The sequence below is a fragment of the Microtus pennsylvanicus genome, chromosome 8 (genome assembly GCF_037038515.1).
Source record: "Microtus pennsylvanicus isolate mMicPen1 chromosome 8, mMicPen1.hap1, whole genome shotgun sequence".
NCBI classification, from domain to species: Eukaryota; Metazoa; Chordata; class Mammalia; order Rodentia; family Cricetidae; genus Microtus; species Microtus pennsylvanicus.
The window spans coordinates 23,389,754-23,414,306 of record NC_134586.1 but is presented as its reverse complement, the minus strand read 5'-3'; the positions used below and the strand labels follow the sequence as shown (position 1 = coordinate 23,414,306).

General features: G+C 49.7%; 1 protein-coding gene and 1 long non-coding RNA gene across 3 annotated transcripts; both read right to left on the bottom strand.

The window, feature by feature from the left end:
- Positions 1–9,331: 9,331 nt before the first annotated feature.
- Ltbr (lymphotoxin beta receptor) lies at positions 9,332–16,059 on the bottom strand. 2 transcript variants are annotated; one of them, XM_075982718.1, is made up of 10 exons: positions 15,495–16,059; positions 15,306–15,402; positions 14,937–15,062; positions 14,688–14,840; positions 14,226–14,322; positions 13,976–14,055; positions 11,833–11,940; positions 11,570–11,595; positions 10,619–10,835; positions 9,332–10,237 (listed from the first exon to the last, which is right to left on the bottom strand). In XM_075982718.1, exons 1-10 carry the CDS (start codon positions 15,615–15,617, stop codon positions 9,996–9,998), a joined length of 1,269 nt encoding a protein of 422 aa, XP_075838833.1. In that variant the 5' UTR covers positions 15,618–16,059; the 3' UTR covers positions 9,332–9,995. The 2 variants fall into 2 exon arrangements, with proteins under 2 accessions (XP_075838833.1, XP_075838834.1); XM_075982719.1 differs by having other exon boundaries at positions 15,525–16,051.
- Positions 16,060–17,503: 1,444 nt separating this feature from the next.
- Positions 17,504–23,413, bottom strand: LOC142855464 (uncharacterized). Its single transcript, XR_012911515.1, has 3 exons — positions 22,746–23,413; positions 19,171–19,268; positions 17,504–18,535 (listed from the first exon to the last, which is right to left on the bottom strand). It is a non-coding gene; the product is annotated as an uncharacterized LOC142855464 (long non-coding RNA).
- Between the last annotated feature and the right edge of the window lie 1,140 nt (positions 23,414–24,553).

Genomic DNA, 24,553 nt, shown 5'->3' with positions numbered 1-24,553 from the left:
CTTCTGGTGCTGAAACCTAGGGCCTGAACATGCTAGACCACCACAGAGCTACACCCCAGCCTTCTGTTCACTTTTTATTGATTTTGAGAATGCCTTACTAAATCCACCAGGCTGGCCTTTAATTTATCAGCCCCTTGCCTCAACCTCCTGAGCCGCGGTCCCAGCCTCAGTTAGTCTGTTTTGTTTGCTGTCCACAAGACTCCTACTATTGCCAAACTGCATATGGTGGTATACCTTTAACCCCACTGTCTGGATGCTGAGGCAGAAGGTTCATGCGTTCGAGGACACAGGAAGACTTCACAGGAAGATTCTGTCTTTAAAGAATGAAGAGAGGAACTGAAGAGATGGCTCAGGGTTCGGAGCATTTGTGGCTTTTCCAGAGGACTGACGTTCAGCTCTCAGTACTCACATGGCTTGCAATTGCCTATAATTCAAACTCTAGGGGACCTGAGGCCCTTTTCTGACCTCCTTGGACACACACACACACACACACACACACACACACACGAGCTCAATAAATCTTAAAAAGAAAAAATTCCTATAAAAAGAAAAATTCCTATTTTTGCAGATTTGGACACGTAAAAGGCTGCAGTAACTTGATCAAGTTCACGTTGTTTGGTTGCAGGCAGTCTGCCGGGCAAATCCCCTGCCACTGAGCTAACCTCAGCCCAAGTGTACATTGTCATCTACAAGCAGAACCAGAGCCTGAGCATGAGCAGTTCCATTCTGGAGGCGGTACTACTAAATTGCTCCACTCGGGGGCGTTTTGTCCTCACCAGGTTCTCTTTGTGGTGTGGCTCTGGGGACATTGCAGCCTTTTTATTTCTATTTATGTGTTTATTTCATGATGATGATGATAAGACACTCTCTTACATAACCCTGGCTGTTCTGGAGCTCCTTGTGTTGACAAAACTGACCTCAGACTCACAGAGATCCACCTGCTTCTGCCTCCAGAGTGCTAAGATGACAGGCATTTGTCACCAGGCCGGACTGACACTGCCTTCTTAATGATGCCTCCATGAGCTGAAAGCTGCCTTCTGGAATCATGCAGTGTGCCAGTCCAGGTTGCCCCCCAGCAAGTCTTCACCCCATTACGTCTCCATCTTTTCATCTGACACCTCTGGCTAAGGCCAGTGGTCTCATTTTATTGAGCCTTGACGACACTCGTCCATCTTCATCCTGTTTGAACTCTCGGTAGTATTGGTGTAGGATAAAAGTCTGCGCTTACTTCTGGATTTTGCAAACCCACCAATCCCTGAGCCATGTTCAGGACTTGAAATCCCACTGGTCCCTACCCTGCAAATTTCCACCCTGGTAAACTCTGCCCCCAAGAAATCTTCTATCAGCCTGCCTTCCACTAGCTCTTTGCTGCTTCTTACCCAAGCAAGGCAGCTGCTCTTTGTGTCTTTCCCAAAAATTGCTTGTGTGAGGTTTGCTGTGTGTCGTGACGTTGTGGTATTTCCTTAGCTCCAGACTGCCAGGAAACCTGTGCGTTCAGAGCTGCAGCCCTTCACCGGGGAAACCTTTCCCCTCAGAGCTGTTGGGATGCTGACCACTCCCTTCTACAAAAGCATTTTTTTTTCCTCCAGAAACCAGCTTTTCTTCCTCCATGTTTGGCTTTTCTGTAGACAGAGGCCATGCCCTGTTTCTCGGCCACCCAGACGTGGATAATCACATAGAAACCATATTCATTACAACGTTGTTTGGCCCATTAGCTCAGGCTTCGTATTAACTAACTTTTACATGTTAAATTAACCTATTTCTATTTTCCTTCTCAGGATCATTTCTTAGTTTGCCATCTGCCCATCTGTGGAATGTGGGGGTCCACACGGCTTCAGCTCAGGCCTTTCTCTTGTCACCCTCATAATCTGTAGGTAGCTTTATCTATGGTCCTTCATTTAGCACCTAGATATCTGTCTTAGTCAGGGTTTCTATTGTTTTTTTTAAATATTTATTTATTGTGTAAACAATGGTCTGCCTGTGTATGTCCCTGCAGGCCAGTAGAGGGCACCAGGTCCCATTACAGATGGTTGTGAGCCACCATGTGGTTGCTGGGAATTGAACTCAGGACCTTTGGAAGTGCTCTTAACCACTGAGCCACCTCTCCAGCTCATTACTACTGATTTGAAGACACACCATGACCATGGTAACTCTTATAAAGGAAAACATTTAATTGGGGCAGACTTAACAATTTCAGGGGCTTATTCCATTATCATCATGGCAGCGTGCAGACAGACGTGGTGCTGGAGAAATCTACATCTTGATCCACAGGCAACAGGGAGAGAGTGAACTGTGTCCCACAGTGGGCATAGCTAAGCATATGAGACATTAAAGCCTGCCCCACAGTGAAACAGTTTCTCCAAAAGAGCCACACCTCCTAATAGTGACGTTTCCTACAGGCCAAGCGCTCAAACACACGGGTCTACGGGGGCCATTCCTATTCAAACCCCCACAGTGTGTAACACTCTAAAGGTATGTCTCTCGTCTATTTGTTTCTCCACGCTCAGAAGTGACTCATTCAGACTTCTCTCCGTTTAGTTCAAGTCTGTCTTCTTTGTTTTAGTGTCTGTAAAGCGTGTACACCCTAATAGTAAACCTGAAGCTGCTGACAGTTGTCTGGTTCACTGAGCAATAGTGAAGTGAAATGACTGCAGTTACCACCTAGACCAAGAAAGGGACATTGTCTGAAGCTCAGAACTCACCCCCACACCCCTCTGGGATCATAACTAACTTCCTCCTTCCTGAAGCTATGAGTCCTGGATGATTCTATTCCCTGGGGTGTTCTTATCATCTGTCCACTGCTTACACACGAACCTCTAAATAGTGTAGTTTAGGCTTTTCCAACTTTATGAATGAACTATGCTGTATCTTTTCTTTTCCGACTTCCTTCTGTAAGAGAAGGAAAAAATTTTTCTTCCTCTAATCTCCTAGGCTTTCTGGCCCAGGGCCGAAAGTTAAACTCACCAAAGATGAACCTGAAGCTGGGCTTGGTGGTACACACCTTTCATCCCCGCACTCAGGAGGTGGGGGCTGCAGCAGCGAGAGTCTGAGCCAGCTTGAGCTGCGCGGCAAGGGCTTATCCTTTTTAAAATGGAGGCAGGATTAATACAAGAGCCTAAGACTGTTGTTTAGTGGGAGAGAACTTGCCTGGTGTGCTCATGTCCTTGGCTTCTGCCCTCAGCAACACCCCCAAAATAAAAATACAACTGTCTCAAAAAAAAAGTCTTTTTGCTCTTGTTTATGATCCTGATTTGATTCCCAGCACTCACACAGTGGCTCACAGACACCTGTAACTCCAGGTCTAGGGGATCCAGTGCCCTCTTCTGACTTCCGAGGGCACCAGGTATATACACAGTGCACAGACACACATGCCAGCAAAATATTCACACATATAAAATAATATAAATCTTAAAACTCCTTTCATATTTTGCAGCACTTTAGAGCTAAATAATAATCATAATAAAAGTTGTCAGTGAGCAGGCTTGGCAGGTAAGGGCTTGCTGCCAAGCCTGATGACCTAAGTTTTGTCCCTGGGACCCACATGGTGGAAGAAGAGCGGTGACTCCCACAAGTGGTTGGCCGACCTCCATATCTACGCCATGACAGGCACTCGGCACACTTAGGTAGCTTTTTTTCTCTGTGATTGAAACATTCCATCTTGCAGGGAAGCTCCCTAAAGCAGAAGGTAAACAACTCAAAATAGCTTCTGGATAACCCTGAACCTGACCAGATTCACTAGGCCTCTCGCTCCCAGAGAAAACAGCAAAGACTGCTGAAAGTCATTCTCGGGTACGTCAAGCTGCAAAGAAGAGCTTTAGCCTAACAGCGCCTTCTGGAAAGGACCCTGGACAGCCTGTCGAGCTGACTGGGCTCCAGGTTCTCAGACTTTGTGAGCTGTCATTCATGCTGGGGTAGGCTTTGCAGATGTGGCTGTCTTTCAGTCATTTCTGCTCCTGTAAGTGACCCCAATAAAACTCGTTGATTCATCAAGTTGGACTTTGGTGATAGCTGTACTTTTGTCTGCAGTGGACTCAAGTCTGGGGTGAGCAGACCTGTGTGTTGTGTCTCTCCAGGAAAAGTCTTATCACACAACGAACACCTCCCAATAAATAAACATAATAAAAGTTATAAAGGTTCATAAAGTAAAATATATAGAACTGCAGTGTTCAGTGATAGAGTTTGCCCAGCATGTTTGAGACCTATATGTAATCTCAGCAACATACACACACCAACACACACACACGCCTTATACACACACACACACACACACACACACACACACACACCCCTCTATAGTCCCAGCAGAAACAAAAAGGTGGTTACAAGTTTGAATCTTAGGCCTGTCTAAAAAATAAAAATAAAAAATAAATACAATAACTAATTTATGATTTTATTTATCTGGAATTCATATGTAAGCAAAACTGATGAGATAGAAGTCAAATAGTTTTAATAAAAGAGGTGGGGTGGGAGTAGGGACTGGGGCCAGCTTGGACATAGCTCAGATTGTGGGTTTTGTGTGTGTGTGTGGTGTGTGTGTGTGTGACAGGGTTTTACTGTGCAGCCTTGACTCCCCTGGAACTCACTCTGTAGACCAGGCTGGCCTTGAACTCACAGATCCGCCTGTTTGTGTCTCCGGGCACTGAGATTGAAGGTGTGCACTATTGCCCGGCTGCAGACTGCTTTCTTTCATGCACAAGGATCTGTTCAGTCTGCAGCAACACAGTACATATTTTTTCCTTTTCCTTTAAAAAAAGTACCCATTTGTTTGTTTGTTCATTTGTTTGGTGTGTGTGTGCGCGTGTGTGTGCATGTGTGTGCGTGTGTGTGCGTGTGTGTGCGTGTGTGTGTGTGCGTGTGTGTGCGTGTGTGTGTGTGTGTGTGCGTGTGTGTGCGTGTGTGTGTGTGCGTGTATGCGTGCGTGCATGTAGAGATAAGAGGGCAACCTGTGGAAGTTGATTCCCTCTATACACAATGTGGGTTCTAAGGACCAAAGCCTCGTCACCAGTCTTGGTGGCAAGTGCCTTTACCCACTAAACCATCTCCCTGGTTTCTTAATAAATAGTTTTTGAAGTAATAAAAAAATAAAAATAAAGGGCCAGCAGATAGCTCGACAGGTTAAACCACTTGCCGAATATGCCTGGTGCCTGCCAACCTGAGTCCCATCCCTGGAACCCGCATAAAAAAGTAGGAGAGAACCAGATCCACAAAGTTGTAGAATGACCACACTGTATGTAAAAATAATAATAAATAAAAATAAGTGAAATGAATTTTAAAACCGTGAAGTGGTGGCACACCTTTCCAGCTCTCAGGAGACCGAGGCAAGAAGACCACACATTTGAAACTAGTTGGGCAGTTTAATGATAATATTAAAACTTTAAAAAGTCGCCAAGGTAGGGTTGGAACTCGGTGGTGGAATGTTTTCTTTAGCATGCAACCTGGATTCCATCCTCAGTACCAGATGAAGAGAGAAAGCAGATCTCTCTGTGGGCTACCCTAAATCCCAAATATCACATGTCTGCTGGAATATAAACTGGGGTCCCAGCAATGAGAACTATTGAGGGATTGGGCTGGAGAGACAGCTCAGAAGGTAAGAGCTCTGGTTGCTTTTCCAGAGGACCCAAGTTTGGTTCTCTGCATCCATGTCAGGGGGCTCACAATCACCTGTGGTTCCAGCCCAGGGAATCCAGGGTCTCTGGTCTAAGTGGGTGTCCGTACTTGCATGCACATGCCCACATGCAGACACACACACCTACACAGAATTAAAAATCATCATTTTTTTTAATCTTAAAAGAATTATTGAGCCAGGCAGTGGTAGCATATGCCTTTACACCCTAAGAGAGCCACGCAGATCTCTGTGTGTTCAAAGCCAGTCTGGTCTACAAAGTTCCAGGACAGCCAGAGCTGTTACACAGAAAAACTCTGCCTGGGGGAAAAAAGGAATTACTGGGTATCAGGGGGCATGAAATCGTATCTTCTAGAATGCTTACATGAATATAACCTTGAAACAGTCTTTATAGTTTTTTACATTACATTTTCTTTTATGAGGGGCTAGAGAAACGGCTCAGTGGCTAGGAATATACAAGACAAGTGTTTTAGCTCCCTAAACCAGTGTCAGCAGCCTTTCAGGCTCTAACTTGAACACTGTACACTTTCTACATTTTACTACATTGGGGAAAAAGTTCAGTGGCTTCTTACTGCTCCCAGGGTAAAGTCCCAAACTCTTATTACAGTTTGTCTGTCTGGGCAACCTGCTTCCTGTTTACCTTTCCCACTTCAGCTCCCTGGAACCAAGCTCCCCAGCGCCAGGCAGATGGTTCCTTCCGTCCCAGGGCCTTCACCAGCCATTCCCTCCTCTCCTTCATGGCTCTCCCTGGGGAGCCCTTTCATTACTCCCCGGGTTGCGGGGTTGCGGGTTCGGGTTCATGCCTCTAGCAGGCTCTACCAGGCATTTCCTGACCTTCCGGCCTCCATCAAATCCCAGTCCTGTGCTTCTCAGTGCTTATCTCTCTGCAGTTATTACACAAACTCCAGGAAGTCCTCAACCAAGTTTGTTTTGTTGGCTATTTTATCTTAAAACGACTGCTACATAGAAAGCACTCAATGCTTTCCAAATGTGAACTTTGAAAGTGCGGCTCAGATTCGTTTAACAAGCCGCCAGGCCCAGTCCGTGAGTGAGAGAGAGAGAGCCGGGATGCCAGCTCATCAGCACGTCCTGCTGACTCTCTCTGCACAGGGCACCCCAAAATCTCCTCTCACCAACACCCCTGCTCCAGTAGCTTCTGCCCAGCCTCTCCTCATTCGCTGGCCGTCTGATTTGGATAAAATGCTAAGACATGGATACTTCCTTAATATAGCAAAACCAATACATCTGTTTAAATTCCCATTGAATGAGAACATGCTAAATGCGAGGGTCGTGGTGGAACAAACATGAACAAGTATGTGCTTACATAAGTGTGTGCTTACATTTTAAAAAATTTCTTCTTATTTATGTATATGCTTGAGTGCTTGCTTGTCTGTATGTGCCCCATGTGCATGCAGTGTCCATGGAGGCCAAAAGAAGGCATCCAATCCGCTAGAGCAAGGGTAACAGGCCGTTGTGAGCTGCCCGATGTAGGTGCTTGGAATTAAACCTGGGTCTTCTGCAAGCATAGCAAGTGTTCTCAACAGTCGAGCCATCTCGGTAGTCCCAAAGTATATGCTTTTTGTTGGTTGGTTTTGGTTTATTCTTGTTTTTGTTATTTGTCCCAGTTAGGATTCTCTTACTTTGATAAAACATCATGACCAAAAGCAACTAGGGAGGAAAAGGTTTTTTCAACTTACAGCTCATAAATCCATCCTTGAGGGAAGTCAGGGCAGGAACTCAGGGCAGGGACCTAGAGGCAGGATCTGGAGCAGAGGCCACGGAGGAGCGCTGCCTTCCTGGCTTGTTCCATGGCCAGTACAGCCTGCTTGCTTATGCTCCCCGGGGCCACCTGCCCAAAGGTGCACCGCCCACAGTACGCTGGGCCCTCCTAAGAAAATGCCACACAGACTTACCTACAGACCAATCTTATGGAGGCGTTTTCTCAATTAAGACTCCCTCTTCCCAAACAGGGTGGTGGAGGTGCACATCTTTAATTCCATCGCTCAGGAGGCAGAAGCAGGAGGATCTCTGTGAGTTCCAGGACAGTCATGGGTTACACAGAGAAACCTTGTGTTGAAAAACCAACCAACCAACCAACCAACCAACCAACCAACCAACCAACCAATCAATCAATCAAAATGTCAAAACAAAAAATAAATTGAATGGTCTCATTTCTATAGTACTTAATAATGATAAACACACCTAGGAATGAACAAGGCAAGAGGAGGTGAGGAAGGACCGAGGTGCTACTGTCGGGTGCAAACAGAAAGGAACCAGCAGACAGACAGGTGCTGCATCTCCGACAGGAAGAGCCAACCCCACGAAGATGTCGGCTTTTCCTAATCAATCTGTATACTCAATTCGGAAACCAACCAACAAGAGTTTGTTCCTTACTAGTACAGTACAGACAGGCATAGTCCTCTGTGTGTGTGTATGTGTGTGTAGCCCTCAGTGTGTGTGTGTGTGTGTGTGTGTGTGAGAGAGAGAGAGAGAGAGAGAGAGAGAGAGAGAGAGAGAGAGAGAGAGAGCGAGAGCGCACACATGGAGATTAGAGGACGGTGTTTAGGAGTCTGTTTCTCTACTCTCACCATGTAGGCTCTGCAGGTCAGAGTTGGTCATCAGGCTTGGCATCCTTGGTATCCAGTGCCCTTACCTGCTGAGCCGTCCTGATGGCCCAGGAATACTATTTCTTTGAGTCCTCCCCCACTTAATTTTATTGAACAGCTTGTAGTAATTTTAAAAATCTAACACATTGGAATGATTATTAAGGATCCGTGTCATCCGGCTCTAGCATGACAGAGATTTATCTTGGTGACGATGTGGCCAAGCATTGCTCTGTGCAGAAAGAAGTTGGATCCGGTTCTCATAGTCAACCTTAAATAACCCATCCACTCAGACTCCTGGGATGTGTGTTTTCTTGCCATACTGTCTTGATGAAGGCCAGCCACTGAGCTCCTAACACTTGGATCCACAAGAGTTGCCTTTTATGGAAGGAACAGTCAGCTCTGAGCAATCCGTCAGGCTCTGGGTCACCTCTGCCGGGTGGTATGGTGGATACATGCATGAGCAGCAAGCATTTACCAAGGGTCAAGAGACATTACAGTTTTTTATTATTAATTTTTAATAAAGATAACACACACACACACACACACACACACACACACACACACACACACACTGACTGCTCCCTCTGAGCTAAAAGGATTCAGCTAGCCCAGATTTCTGTTCTCCAATAGAGCTGAAGTTGGCCTCCCTCACGGTGGATATAGAGCACCCATTAATCCTTTCCACCAACCCTGATTTCCACTGTGCACAGCTGGATGTTTGGGTGTGTGCTGAGACTTGCTGCCTGTGAAAGACAGGACCACTGAAAGACATTTATGCAGGGCTACTTGGGCACAAACCCCCTTGCCATTTGCAGCTGACTTGTACAAATGACTCCCTCTGAGTCTGTCTTCTCCTGTGTCAAGGGAGCACATGCCTCATGGGTTTCTGAGAGGACCGAGTCGGTCCATATTGTAGGTGTTTTGAATGCCTACAATATTTCTCTGCAAATACTCAGACACTGTTGTTTAATACGGACACTATCTGAACCAATCCTAGGGACCCCTTCCAGGAGCACCTTTGAAGGACGATATTTTTGTGTCTTCAACTTTGCCGTTGATTTTGTCCTAATGGTCTAGTGTTTCTCTATAAAACCCGAGAAAGTAAAGGCTCTCAATCTTGACTTTATTTGCAGGTGGTTACAATTTATAAATACACTTGCCATTTTTCTCCTGTTCTCCTGGATACCTGATAACGATACCCAAACCCCCACTCTCACTGTCTCACCATCCTCTCCCCCAGGAGCAAGGGAGGGATGCTCCTCCACGTGGCTTTATCTTCACCCAGGGTCTGTCTTGGTCCACATGGTATGAGTTCTCAAGGCCTGTGAAAGTTGAGGATGAGCACCACGAAGCCTTGCAAGGTCCCGGGGATGTCCTTGCCACTGACCCTGTGACCTGTTCCCTCCTTTGCCATGTTTAAAGGGCAGGGAGGCATGGTGGGCAGCGGCTAGGGTCACAAGCCTTGCCTGTGTCTGAGGCTGAATGTGTGCAGCCTCTGGGACTGGTGGGTCCGCCACAAAGTCTCAGGCTCGCTCAGACAGTAGTCAGAGTCCTGGGCAGGCACTGTGCCTTGCCAGTGTCCGGTTCTGCTCTGAAGAGGTGTCTGAGGCTTAGTCTCTTAGGCTTCTGCTTCTCAGCGCCTCCCCAGACCCCTGTGAGTTCTGGTGGGTAGAGCAGCCTCGAGGAGAAGGTGATGGACTCTCTGTCCTCCTTGCCTTTCTCAGATACCATCAGGCATCAGGTGGCATGTAGGTTCCTCGGCCCTGTCAGAGGGCATGGCACCCTAGTGTCTCTGTCTCAGCCAGATGCCAAGCTTTGCCATCTTCCTGGTAAGGTGTGGAGAGCACAGAAGGATCAGGGGCTCCTTCTTCAGGAGTGGGGTATGGAGGGTCAGGGGAAGCGGGGGGATCTCCAGGACCCCGTGTTCCCCCCAGCACTGGCCCATTGTATATATAGATATTGCCAGTGACAGTCACGGAACCTCCGGTCACATGAATGCCATTTGCACCTGTGGGAGAGAAGGCGAAATGAGAAGGGTATTTCCGGAATTCTCCTTCCTCGCAACTCCATCTCTCATTTGCTATTCCTTCTTCTGAGTCAGAGTCTCACATAGCCCAGGCTGGCCTAAAATGGCTGTGTAGTGGAGGATGGCTCTGATATCCTGGTCCTCCTGTTTCCAGTGCTGGGGATGCAGGTGTGCCCACACCCCAGCTTCTCTACAGCTCTCTGAGGTGCTGAACACGCTCCTCTGTTTCTCTCAGACTCTTCCCTTCTGTTTTGCCTCTGGATCTTTTTATTTCATCTGGACCTTATTCTTTCTCCCTGTCAACCACTCCCATCCCTCCCTTCCTCCCCACACTCCTTTCTCCCCATGGCTTGTCCAGCTCACCATGGGCCACCTGGCTGTGTTCCCCAGGCTCAGTCTCCAGCTCCCTAGCCTGGACCAGGGGACTCTGCTGTTGAAGCACCACTTCCTCCAAGACTGGGGTAACTGGGGGTCCAGCAGGGGCTGGGGACAAGTCCCCAGACGTGGGTAGTAGTGGCTCGGCCAGGTCAGGGAAATCTGGGTTGGCTCTTGGAGGGGGGCAAGGGGGAGATTCTTCTCCCTGTAGAAGAGAAAGAGAGAGAAGCAGCCGACATCAGAGGCTAGACTTCATCGTACCTTAGTCCCTATGCCCTTTCCCTTGTATTCTGGCAATGCATTCGTTGTCTGCATCTGTGCCTCACCATGCCTCAGGACCTTTGCACTCGATGCTTCTCCAGTTTCTAGAGCACTTTCTTCAAGAGTCCCCTCGTTAGCTCCCTTATTTCTTCAACTCCCTGCTCGGGTCACCAGTGCATCCGAGAGGCCTTCCCTGCCCACCTGCCACTCACTGGCCAGCTCACTTTCATTACGGCTGCCACCTGATACACAATTATTCTTTATATATCATTATTATCACTGTCATGGTTTTGTTGTGTTTGAGACAGGCTCTTATTCTAGCCCAGGCTGCCCTGAATTTCACTATAGAACCCCAGGCTGGCCACAAACTCATGGTGAGCCTTCTGTCTCAGTCTCCAAGTGCCGTGATGGTACCATTGTGACTGTGCCACCCCTCGGTGATACTGGCAACGGAGCCCAGGTCCTTGTACATGCTAGCTAAGGGCCCTAACATCCCAGCCTTTGAATTTTATTCTTTCGCAGACTCCAGGGAGGGAGGCTCTTCCTCAGCCTGTATGCTGGTGCCAGGCATGGCGGCTGGAACAAGGCCGCTCAGCAAGCAATCAGTGGAATGAACGGAGTCCACCTTCCTGACCTCGCCGCCCCGCCCCTCCTTGCTGACTTCTTCTACTCCTTTACCTCTGGATGCCGCTTGAGCAGAGTACCTGAAATGAAAACCAAAACGGGTTGAGAGGCCTGCAGTTCCTAACCTTCAACCCCTGTCCCCACCACCGTGTGCTGCCAACCATAGGGTCCTAGCGGAAGTCAGTACAGCTACCCTCATCTCTAGCCTCGGCATGAGAGGCTAGAGAGAGTATCCAGCGCCCGAGAGCCTTGTGCACCAGGGTTTGTCCTTGAATATCCCTCCCCTCCACTGCCACCTCCGCGTGTCTCCTTCCTACCCAGCTTTCTGCAGAGAGAGGGGTGCCTCATCCAGGTGCAGGCCAGGGTGGTGCTGAAGAGCAGGAGACAGACCAATGGCAGCAGAGTGGCCAGCAGCAGCATTGTTCCTGCCAGGAAGGCAGACAAGAGTGAGGCCACCAGAGGACGGGGGTGGGGGAGGTCGGGGGCGAGGATGGGGGGTGCTTCTCCCAGACATCAGGCAGCCTTTTCCCTCTTTGGAGCCATTTACTGTGACAAGGGGCGGAGGCTGACTTCGGGAAGGATCTCTTGACCACATGAGGGCCTGCCCTGAGTGGTGATGTCTAGAACGCTTGCAGTCAGTACATGAAGGATGCTTTGACTGCTGGTTTTCAAGGCCAGAAGTATGTGAAAGGCAGCAGGGAGGGGAGGTGGTGTTTGGGTCTAAGGGGGAGAGCCCCGGTTCTGTAACCGGACTTGAGATGGCGCCTGTGAGAACCTTACTTCTGAGGCCAGACTATGGCTCTCGGGGAGAGTAAGAGTTCCAAGCTGCCCACTCCCTTGCTCATGGCGGGGCTCAGGAAGAAAAGAGGCAGAGAGAGAGGACTTTGGTTTCCCAGGCTTGCCCACACTGATTCACCCACAGCTGTGGCCGAAGGGAGAGAAGAATGCAAGGCCCGGAGAGAAACTGAACCAGGAGTCTGCACACCTAGGAGCCTGTCTTTTAAGTCAGTTTGCCTATTCGAGCACTGGTCTGTCAGATGTAAAAGAAGCAGTTAACAGACCCACTGGCTAAAGCCCTAGCTCTGGAATGCTAGTGACAGTGATGTCTGTCCTTGACATTTGATGCCGAGTTGAGAATTTCTGAGCGGTCATAGGAAAATTTATGATCTCTGTTAACTGAAAGGCTAGGATATAGGGGATGGGGGATAGCTCAGCGGTTCGCATCTACTCAATGTGTGTCAACTCCCCCCTCAAAAAATGTCACATGATAAACACTTTTATTACTCCATTCTTAGTAAAGAAAAAAAAATATACAACTAGAAATGCATAGGAACGCATGGGAAGAGCCAGACGGAGACGTAAGAGGAGAAGGGCTCTAAGTTCAGTGGGTGAAGTTTAGTTCATTTTTATCCTCTCTCCCTGCTCCCTCTCTCAGAGATCAGGTCTCATCGGGCCCAACCTCAAAGTCCTGCCTCCACCTCCCAATGCAGGGGTGACAGGCATGTGCCACCACACCTGGGACACATTCTCAAAAAGTTTTACAGCACGTGTACCTTATAAACGGGCCCCATGTGAGAAAGACTCAGACACAGACGCGAATCACAAGATTTACACCCCACCCCCACCCCCGGGGTGATCTCAGGCAAACCATTTAATGCCTCAGTTTCCTATTCCCATCGGTGAGGGTGAACAACTCCACTTTACAGAATTATTAAGCAGAGTAAGTGGGATCACTGAGGGGCTCGGGGTAGCTCGCAATACCTGCAAGCTATAACCACAAATCTCTGCCCATTCAGAAATGCTACTCCATTCTGCCAGTTAGCAATGGTTACAGTCTTCAGAACAACCCTCAGTCAGCCACCAGGCTGGGAAACCCGTGAGCTTCCTAGAAGACGGGAAACCAAGAGAAACCTAGAAAGAGTCAGATGGGGCATGACTCCTCATCGTGTGTAACTGAGCAATGAGGTATTGGGTTAGGAAAGGAATCCTGTGGGGAGGCCGAGAATGGAAGGGACTTCAGGATAATGACAGAGTCAGCCGGAATTACATTGCAGCACACGGGGGTTTCCTAGCATAGCAGATGTAATTTTTATAGTGTGTAAGAATATAGTCTATTCCCACCCCCGAGACAGTCTCACTCAGGAGCCCAGGCTGCCCCCAAACTCTTGATCCTCCTGCCTCGATCCTCTAAGTGCTGGGGATGAAATGGGTATGCCACTACACCTAGCTTTCCAACTTTTGTTTCTTCTTTAGGTGGCACTTAGGTTCAAACCCAGGGCCTCATGCATCCCAGGCAAGCACTCTGCCACTATGCCAGCCTCCTCCAATGGCTTTAGAAGGAATGTTTCTTTCTCGGCCTAATCCTGGGAGGAAAGATGCACATTTCCCCGTTTTTCTGGATGAGGAAGACGAGGCGTTTCCCCCAGATCCTGCCTTTTGGACCTCAGCCCCGCCTCTCACCTGGCTCTGATGGATTTCTACAGATGGTGTCAGAGCTGGCGCTGCCTGGAGCCACCTCCACCAGGCCCTGGGTCTCACATCTGTGGAGGAAACAGGACTGTGAGCTCTTGCTGTTCTCCTTGGTACCTGGTGCTCTAGGAACACATGGTGTGGGAATGGCCAGGCGAGCATATGAAGCCAAAGATGACGGGAATGACAACAGTGGGGCTTCCTGGAGTTGGGGGGGAAGTCTGGGAAGGGGCACTCTCACCTGGTATGGGGTTGGCAGCGGGCTGTAGGGGAAGAAGTGTTCTGGAAATATCCTGGCTTGCAGGGGACACAGACGATGTCAGTATCCATAGCTTCATCTGGCAAAAGAAAGGCAGGCCAGTCAGAGTGAGTGGACAAGCGTGAGCCTAGCTGTGGGCTCTTGATGCCTCCTTCATGCCAAGCCTTCATGCCAATATAACTGTTACCTTCCCAGCTTGGCTTTAGCCTGCCGGTTTCCCCAGGCTTCCCCAGGCTTCCCCAGTGCTGACAGGAGCCACCTCCTAAGTACCTCACACCTGTCCCAATTCATGACTTGGCAGACCCCAGCCTGTGAGCCTTTTGCAAGGAACGATATTTTCTGTCGAAGAGAACTCCAGTGGGGAGTCCCCAAAGGACCCCTTGCAGAGCTCTTAGCCCTTGACACCCAGCCTCCTTTCACTGGCTGCCTTCAGTGACCTCTGACCTGTAACCTCGGCTTCCGTGCCAGGCAGGCACACTACAGGCTGCTCGCAGTGCACACACTCATTGTCCAGATACACACAGGTCATCCCTGGCTTACAGCGACACTCAGGTTTTCGATCACTGGCGCAAGCGGCCACCTCCTCGAAGCCCAGCACTGGAAGGGAGAGGAGAGGGAGAGTCAGAGAGGGACTGGGGCAGAGAGGGGCCGGGGTCGCAGCTGTATCCATCATCCAGGTGGATCCCCACTCACCAGCGTCACAGGAGCGGCAGAGCTGGCAGATGGAGAGATGGTTCCAGTATTCATTGTAGTAATTATCGGGGCAAGTCTCGCAAGCTGTGTCTTGGCTGTGGCTGCATACAGCGGAGACAAACTTGCCTGGGAGGGGAAGAGGAGTATCAGGAGTCTATCTCCGCCGCTTGCTGCACACCACAGAACCCCTCCTTGGCCTCTTTGTCCCCATCCCGTCTTCATGGCTATGCAGCCACCTCTTCAAGTCTCAGTGGCCCTGTGACAATGGCTAATGCTTCTCCCGTCTCTCTCTCCCATGTAGGTTTACCAGTGTTGCTGTCATTCGGATCCACCTCTACCACCCGGGCTTCCAGGGGCCACTGTTCTCACCTGGGGGACAGCGGGAGCAGCAGACTTGATGCTTAGGCTCGTAGTATTCCTTCTCCTGGTCCCAGCAAGTTTGGTTTTCTATGCGATACGGGGGCACCTTCCAGGGGGAGGCGGAGACAGAGAACAAGGCAGGGTCAGCTCTGTGGGCTGAAGGGCTGGAGAGAAGTTTGCCTAGGCCCTCTTTCTCACCTGGCCCATCCCACCTAGCCCCTCCCTCACCAGCGGGGGCTGGGCTGCCATCAGGATCCTGCAGAGTCCCAGCAGAAGTGGCCCCCAGACCAGGCCGCAGGGAGAGGCCTCAGGCAGGCGCATGGCGGCCTTTTGGGTCGGCTGACCAGACCGGGTGGAGGCCTGGGAGGAAGGTGGGAAGCCCGGACGTCCTGAGCAGCGTTGGCCACGACTTCCCAAGCCTGGCGGCTGGGCCGACGTGCCCCCGGGGGCCGGGAGCGGCCGGGCCTGGCCTCCAGGGCTCCAGCGCCGGGCTCAGGAAGTGGGAGTGGAGAGAGCCGGCCGGGGGCGGGGGCAGGGAGCTCTGGGAGCAGAGGCCGGCCTGTCGCAATCGCGACCGGGGAAGAGGAACAGGCTTGGCCGCCTCGACGCAGGGCGGGAGGGGGGTGGCCGGGAAAGCACGTGAGAGCTGCAGGCCCGGAACCCGGGCCTCCACCTTTCTTCTTAAGCCTGGCCCTCAGAGGGGCTGCAGATCAGGATCACCCGCTGGCGGAAAAGGGGCGGCAGAGTCCGTAACTAGCCGCCGTCTGTCAAGCCGACCACCGACAGCCTGGGGCAGAGCTGACCTGGGAACACATGGATGTTGAGGCAGAGCAGTGGGCAGCTGGGTGCCAGATTTGCAAAGCGGATGCACCAGGGATTGACAGAGCACCCGGTGGAGACACCCAGAGGTGGCTAGCAGATGCAGAGCCTGGCCCATCATCCCACTTGGCAGAAACTGAGGGCCTGCTCCACTCTGAATTTTAGGGAAAAGCTACCACAGTAAGAAGCCGCTGGGCCTCCACCCTGCTGGCCCACCCACATCACACACTATTGGGCACACCACAAGACATTGGAGAGAGTGCAGCTGGCCCTGGACCTGTCCTTCTGTCCTCTGGGGAGCTCTCCCAAAGGGAGAGTGGGGAAAGATGTGAAAACCTAGGTCCTGGTGAGTTGGGGACCTCTGGGCTGGGGCTGGGTAGCCCAATTCCAGCTTGCATGCCCATAAGCCTGTACCTGAGAGGCCAGCCTTCCCTCTGGAGAAGACCTGCTCAGGGTGCCAGGCAGAGGAATGCAGTTCCAAGGTTGTGGCTTTTCCTTCCCACTCTTATTAGCCCAGAGCTGCTTGCAGTTTTGTGACGCCCCCTCTTCCCCCTTCCACTGGCTGACACCCCCAAGCCCCACCCAACACACTCCAAATTCCAGTCCACTCTTCCAGGAAACAGCTACAGAGCCCTCAAGGAAGACTAATGTCTGCTTTGTGCCGTCTGTCTGCTCCCTGTGAGGCTATGGACTGGCCTACTGCCTGGTTAGGATGTTGAGTCTGGGCTCACAGAGTTTAGCATGATCTGGCTTAGGCCACATGCCAGGTCCACATTCAGGGAATAAATGAAGGCTGTCCACACTAGGCTACTCTGGCAGAACCTACCTGCAGTCAGGCCTGAATTTCAAATCCCAGCTCAGGTCAGCATCCATCCTGACATCCTTGGGACGAGGGGAGGTCTTCACCTGAGAACTGGCTGTCTTCATGGCGGATCAGGTATCCAGACAGGCTTTCGGGAGACTTGTGACTCAGGAACAGGAGTGAGTTGTAGAAAAGACAGGGGGGGGGGGTTGGAGAGGGGGCTGAGAGGTGGCTCAGAGAGCCATTGCTCTTAAGAGCATTGCCTGCTCTTCCAAAGGTCCTGAGTTCAATTCCCAGCAACTACATGGTGGCTCACAACCATCTGTAATGAGATCTGGTGCCCTCTTCTGGCCTGCAGGCATATACACGCAGACAGAATTTTTTTTTAAATTTATTTGTTTATTAAAGATTTCTGTCTCTTCCCCGCCACCGCCTCCCATTTCCCTCCCCCTCCCCCAATCAAGTCCCCCGCCCTCGTCAGACCAAAGAGCAATCAGGGTTCCCTGCCCTGTGGGAAGTCCAAGGAACCCCCACCTCCATCCAGGTCTAGTAAGGTGAGCATCCAAACTGCCTAGGCTCCCCCAAAGCCAGTACGTGCAGTAGGATCAAAAACCCATTGCCATTGATCTTGAGTTCTCAGTAGTCCTCATTGTCCGCTATGTTCAGTGAGTCTGGTTTTATCCCAGGTTTTTTCAGATCCAGGCCAGCTGGCCTTGGTGGGTTCCCGATAGAACATCCCCACTGTCTCAGTGTGTGGGTGCACCCCTCGCGGTCCTGAGTTCCTTGCTCACGCAGACAGAATATTGTATACATAATAAATAAACAAATATTTTAAAAAAAGAAAAGACTGAGGGAACCTACCTGGGATTTATGTCACCCTGTCTCCTCACAGGGTGTAGGCCCAGTAGCTACCACTCTGCTGGCAACTGCCGTTAGCAAGTAGTCCAAGACCAAGGCCACCAGGTGTGAGGGAAGAGATACCTAATAGCAGACCCGCTCTGGCTTCTCTTCCTTCTAGGCCCAGGGAGCTGGGGTAGGAACTAGACTCACTTGGATCTCTCTGTAACATAAAGGAACAGGTATGTAGCAGTCTTAGGTAAATTCCACTCTTCTTTTTAGTGTTTTATTAAGAAAACTTCCCATGTACCATCCAAAAAGAGAGCAAATAGGATTGGGGTTCTCTTTGTTGTCATTACCTAGCTTTAACTCAGGGCCAGTCTTCCTCCTTCACGTAGTGTGCGCATCTTAAAGCTTGTCAGTCTTCACGTACAGATGAGTGGATTCACACTTGAATTTTTTGACTTATTTATTTGTATGTATATATAGCAAGCGTAACACAATTCTAATTGGTCTTAATAATAAAAACCGGAGTTGGGTATTAAGGGGTGAAAGTTGAGAGATCAGAGACACCGTGCAGCCAACCACTAGAGACCTTTTACCTCTTCCAAATCCTGAAACCAAACGGGCAATGCTGTCCTCAGACTGCCTCCCCAGACTGCTACCTCAGACTGCAAAGAACTCCTCCTGTCTCTTCCCGCGAGATCCCAAGTGCTGGAACCAGCTTTCTGTGAGCTGTTTCTCTTAAAGACTGGATTGATTTCGTGGAGCCCAGGGCGGCCTAGAACAAACAGATTCACCTGCATCTGTCTCCCAAGTCCTGGGATTAAATGTGTGTGCCACCACGGCTGGCCTCTAGTGGTTTAACTCTGCACTCTGATCTCCAGGGAAGCTTGATTTGTTAAAACACAAACAAATTATCACTACAAGTAAATGTGGGACTATGGACACTTTCCCAATCAGAACTCAGAAAGGTGGGGAGATGCTACCAGACCTGGCAGCCTACAGGGACTTAATACAAAATGGTTATTACACTGCCCCTCCGACCTCCTTCAGGAGGGCGGAGACTTCAGGGTGAGAAACCCTCCAATTCTTAGCGAGCACCACATCATCTTTGTTCTTTCCTCTTCTGCGTTTTCCTACCTCCTGGGAACTTTGATCGATGTCCACTGGACACACCAGATGGGGAGACTCCCAGAAGGCATGAAGGGCTCTTCTCCCAGGCCTTCTTCACGGAGGCTTACTGAACTGCCCTTCTCCCTGCAGCCCATGAGTCCCTCCAAACACTCCTGTCTTCTTCATCACACTTCCATTAGCCAACTGATGCCCTTAGTCAGCCCAGTTGGGCTGGGAGACACTGAGAAATGAAGGTAGCACATAGAAGTGGACAGTCTCAGTGTTTGGACAAAGCCTTACCTAGTTATTCTCAGTCTTGGTAACTTTGCTCCCCAGAAGACATTTGGCAATATCTTAAGACATCTTAGGTTGCAGGTGCTTGGAATTCCCACTGTCACCTAGTGCAGAGAGAACAGTGGTATTGCTGTGACCTGCAGTGCAAGACAGGCCCAGACAACAAGGATTTGCACGGCTAGGAATGCCAGCAGCGCTGAAGTTGTTAAGCCCTGTACTGACCGAAGGGATAAGTCTCTAGTGGGGAACTCCTAAGCATCTTTCCAGGTCACTAAACTGAGGACGGCAGAGAGAAATCTTCTGGACCATCACATTGGGTTTATACACATAATGGAGCAAAAAAGGATGCTCTTTGCCATAGTAGACAGCCTTGTAGTTAGCACTAAATCTAAGAGTAAAGGGGTTCATTTAAGTGGGTGACTTGTTTTTATACTAGAAAGCATAAAAGCTGAAAAGGGAAAAGTAGAGGAAATTTCAATAAATTAACATACCACAAATCAAAACAATCTACCTCAAGACCCAGCACTACTGCTCTTGTGTATATACCCAAAAGACACTCAATCACACCACAAGGACATGTGCTCAACCATGTTTATAGCAGCATTATTTGTCATAGCCAGAACCTGGAAACAACCTAGATGCCTCTCAGCTGAAGAATGGATAAAGAAAATGTGGTATATTTACACAAAGGAGTATTACACAGAGGTAAAAAATAATGGCATTTTGAAATTTGCAGGCAAATGGATGGATCTAGAAAAAAACATTGAAGCTGGGCGGTGGTGGCTCACGCCTTTAATCCCAGCACTCAGGAGGCAGAGGCAGGCAGATCTCTTGAGTTCGAGGCCAATCTGGTCTACAAGAGCTAGTTCCAGGACAGGCTCCAAAAGCTCCAGAGAAACCCTGTCTTGAAAAAAAGAAAAAGAAAAAAAAACCATATTGAGTAAGGTAACCCAGACCCAGAAAGACAAATATAATATGTTCTCACTCATAAGTGGTTTTTAGACATAAAGCAAAGAAACACCAGCCTATAATCCACAACCATAGAGAACCCAGGCAACAAAGAGAACCCAAAGAGAGAGACATACATGGATCTACATAGGAAGGAAAAAAAGACAAGATCTTCTGAGTAAATTGGGAGCGTGAGGATCATGGAAGAGGGTAGAAGGGGAGAGGGGAATAAGGGAGGGGAGTGAAGACAGTGATTCCATCTAGGAATAAGGGGAAAAAAACATATAGCTCAATAAAAACAAAAAATACCACAAATCAATGTGCTATCTGAGGAAGTCAAGGTGTTTGATGTTTTCCAGTGCACATGCCTCTCTGTCAAAGATAAACCTTGGATCCTAGCCAAGATCTGCAGAGTGGGTCAACAAGTAGTAACCATTAAGTTGGGTAGGGAGGCATACATTTGTAACTTTCACACTTGGAGGATGAGGCAGGAGGATCAGGAATTTGAGAGTAGTGTGGGCCCCACGGTAAGTATCTCAGAAGCAAAACAAAAACAACAATCACTAGTCACAGAAGTCACTGAGATAAATTAACCTGGTGCTTGTCCTGGAGGAACTCGTGAAATGATCTACACACATGTAGGCATGTGCATGTAAACACAGGAGCACACGTGAGCCAGTTCCTTAACAGTAAACATCAGGAGGTGTTGAGCTAGGCTTTCCTTGGAAGTGTGGAGGAGACAGTGATTCCATCTAGTCTTCTGTCTCTGGGATAAAGAGGCAGGACAAGCTGTCAATCCTAATGCCCACCCCCTGCAGACCCTGAAGATTCACTTCTTCTCCTATAGCCACTGCATAGTTTATGGCCAAACTAATCATTGGTGGGTGGCTGGCATGGAGCAGGGAAGGCAGCCCCTTACTTAAGGGATGGTTTGGGAGCTCTGGGAGAGGCACAGGAAGCCCTGGGAAGTGGATCTTTCTGAGACAAGATAAAAAAAAATGTCCCTGACATGCCAGACAAGAGTCTACTCTTCTGGAAGTCAGGAAAGGAGCCTCAGACTTGGGAAACAACTCACCTCAACCGTGGGTGGTCCTGAGGCCTTCGATCCCCCATGTGCCCAGCACGGGGTAGATGTAGACAGGGGCAGGGCCTTTGTAAAGAGGCAGCCTCACACACTCATAGAGATTCACCTGCCTCTAAGGGATGCACCACTATGCCCAGCTTAAAAGTGCCTTTCAGGGGCTGGAGAGATGGCTCAGAGGTTAAGAGCATTGCCTGTTCTTCCAAAGGTCCTGAGTTCAATTCCCAGCAACCACATGGTGGCTCACAACCATCTATAATGGGATCTGGTGCCTTCTTCTGGCCTGCAGGCATACACACAGAATATTGTATACATAATAAATAAATAAATAAATAAATAAATAAATAAATATTTTTTTTGAGTGCCTTTCAAAGACAAACAGTCTAAAAACAAAAATGGAACCAGGCTGTGGCGGTGCACACCTTTTATCCCAGCACTCGGGAAGCAGAAGAAGGTGGATCCCTTGTGAATTCGAGGCCAGCCTGGTCTACAAAGGGCGTTCCAAGACAACCAGAGCTGTTACATAAAGAAGGCTTGTCTAGAAAAATATGAAACCAAACCAAACCAATGAATAAACAAACAAACAAACAAAAATGGACGTCAAAGAGTGATGCCTATGATATGATAAGTCACACATAGGATTTTTTAAAAGTTTTTTTTTCTTTTTTGGAAATACGTGCAAACCGGCAAGGTATACATACCTGTAATCATAGCACTTAAGAGGCCAAGGCAGGAGGATCATGAATTCAAGGCCAGCCTGAGTTATAAAGCAAGTTTAGGTTGGCTATACATTGAAACCCTGTCTCAATATACAACACCACAAACATGTAAGTCTAAAAGACACATAGAAAGAGATGGAACGGATGAACAAGCCATAATGGGTCCCCTCTGGGCTGGGGAAGGAAAGAAATGGGACAACAGGAAGCTTTTGCTGTTTTAGGTACTTCTGCCCTGCTGGGAAACCATACCATGACAACAATGTATCCACAGTCCCAGCTGAGGCAGGAGCACCACTGTGAGTTCCAGAATAGCATAGGCTACAGAAGGATCCCCTGGTTTGGGAGGGAAAGTGTGTGTGTGTGTGTGTGTGTGTGTGTGTGTGTGTGTGTGTGTGTAATATTTGAGATGGGGCTCTGACCAAAGTATAGTCCTCAATACCTTTTTTCACAACAGGTTTGCCCTGGCCCATTCCGGATCCCTAATACTGTGGTCTCCAAGCCAAGCCACTCTTGGACTCTGTCAGGACTTGCCAGAGTCACCACGCTCTTCAGATCAGACTTTCTCACAGAGTCCTTGAGAGGAAAACTATTTGTCAGGCTGCCTTAAGCCAGTACTCGGGTTTCAGGCTCAGTTAGCAAACAGAAGAGGCAGGGAGGAGTTAGCTTCTCAGAACCTCACAGATCAAACAGTCAGGGCACCTGGGCAGCTTGCCTGTAGGACACTAGTTCAGGGGCTCGATGCAAGGAAGAATGGAGTTTCTCCTAAGGGTAGCTGGGGGTGTGGAGGGGTGGGACCAGTTCAGGGACACACAGCCAAGGAGACAGTGACTCACGAGCTGATGGATCCATGGGCTTTGTGTGGGAATGGCTGAGACCCTCCTGGAGGTCTGGTTCCCTAGGAGTCTACGGCTGGTCTGTCTCAGAAGGTAAAGGGCAGGAGGCCACCTCAGACGAGAAGCTTTTTGGATTCTGCTTATCACTGCTGCTCTCTGGCTCTGAGACTTCAGAGAACTGGATTCTTGTTTTGGAGGGTCACTTTCTTCATGAACTGAAAAATGAAGAAAGAGCCAGCCTCCCCCTTCTTACGGGAGGTTTCATGAACATGTCTCAAGCCACCTGTCCAACAGTTTAGCTAGCAGGTGGAACCCTGGTCCACAGGCTCTTGTTTTAAGGATGAGGGGAGGTGGACCCTCTTCTTTGTCTGGTAAACCCCTTGTTCTTCAAGATCCATCTGCTATGCCAGGGCATCATTTGAAATGTGTCCCTCCTCCTGCCTCCCCCAGGGTCCCCCAGCTCTTGCTTCTTATCTCTGCCCCCAGAGTCCTTATCTCACCGTATTTCAACTGCTTGTTCTGCAGACCCAGCTCTTCCCATGAGCTTCTGTGGGCGCTCAGGTCTGTGTCTGCAGGTCTGCGGCACAGAAAACACTTATATCTGGTGCTGCCGGAGAGAGGGTATGTGAGGGCACCGGGGCACCGGGGCTGCCTTCCACAGGGCTCAAGCTTGGCTCTCACTGGTTATCACCAGCAAACTGTGCAGAGCCTGGACCATGCGAAAGGCTCTCCTACGACTTCTCCCACCTCCTATTTTGGGGTCTGAGCATCTGAGGTTTCAAACTTGTCTGCTTACTACCTGATGCTTGCATCTCTCTCCGATTGCTGGGTTAGGTGGAGAGGGAGGTTTTGGAGAAAAACACATCCCTGGTAAAGTAGCCTTTTCTCTCTTCTAGGACAGTGTGCCCACCCTTCTTGCCCTGGATACCAGCATGGGAACAGCTCTTGCTCTCTCCCAGTGTCTGCCATCCCTGCCTGTCTCCGGGCTCTTAGTCTGTGCCCACAGAGCTCTGTCTGGCCCCCACGCCCACATTACCTCTGGTGCCCACATTCCTGCAACCCTGTGACCACAACAGGGGACATTACACATTCCTGACCTAGCAGCCAATGGTGTCAAAAAGAACAGAATGTCCTAGGACCTGGCCCAGCCCCCTGCTTCACCTGGGCCCCTCCCAGGCCTGGACAGGGCCAGGTAGATGGGGTGAAGAGTTCAGAGGGAAGAGGATGGGAAGAATACCGTAGGACCAGCCGGTACTCCCAGTTTTGGGGGACCCCTTCTCCTTTTCCTCTGGGATCCTGGCTGTGAGGCTGACCTGGGATGACCTTGAGAGACCCAAATCAGAAGAGATCTTAGTTTCTGGAAGTCCACTTAAGTTTTTTTTCCCCTGGCTATCTTGCCTGACAGGAGAGTCCCTTTGGCTCCCTCCTTTTCCTCCTCCTCCGTCCTCCCTCAGCTCTTTGCCCAGTCCTCCTGTCTGTCTCTCTTTCCACCTTCCTTGTTCTGGTGTCCCCACCTATACACAGTCATCCTCCTTCCGCTTCTGCCTTCCTGGCTTTTGTGTGTAGAATTCTTCCTCCCTTCTCAGGTTCTCTAAACCTCACCAGTCTCTGTCCCTGGTCTCCTTGCCAGCCAGTTCCCCCATCAATCACTGACCCAAACTCTTCAGCAGGTCCCCGATTCACCTGTACCCAAGAGCCCTCCCCCCCGGGAGAGCTCCCAGGTCAGACTCCTCCTCCGACCCTCCCCCTGCCAAGCTCACCTTTAATTGAGATGCTAATGAGGCTTCTGCGGCTCCCATCCCTGGCTG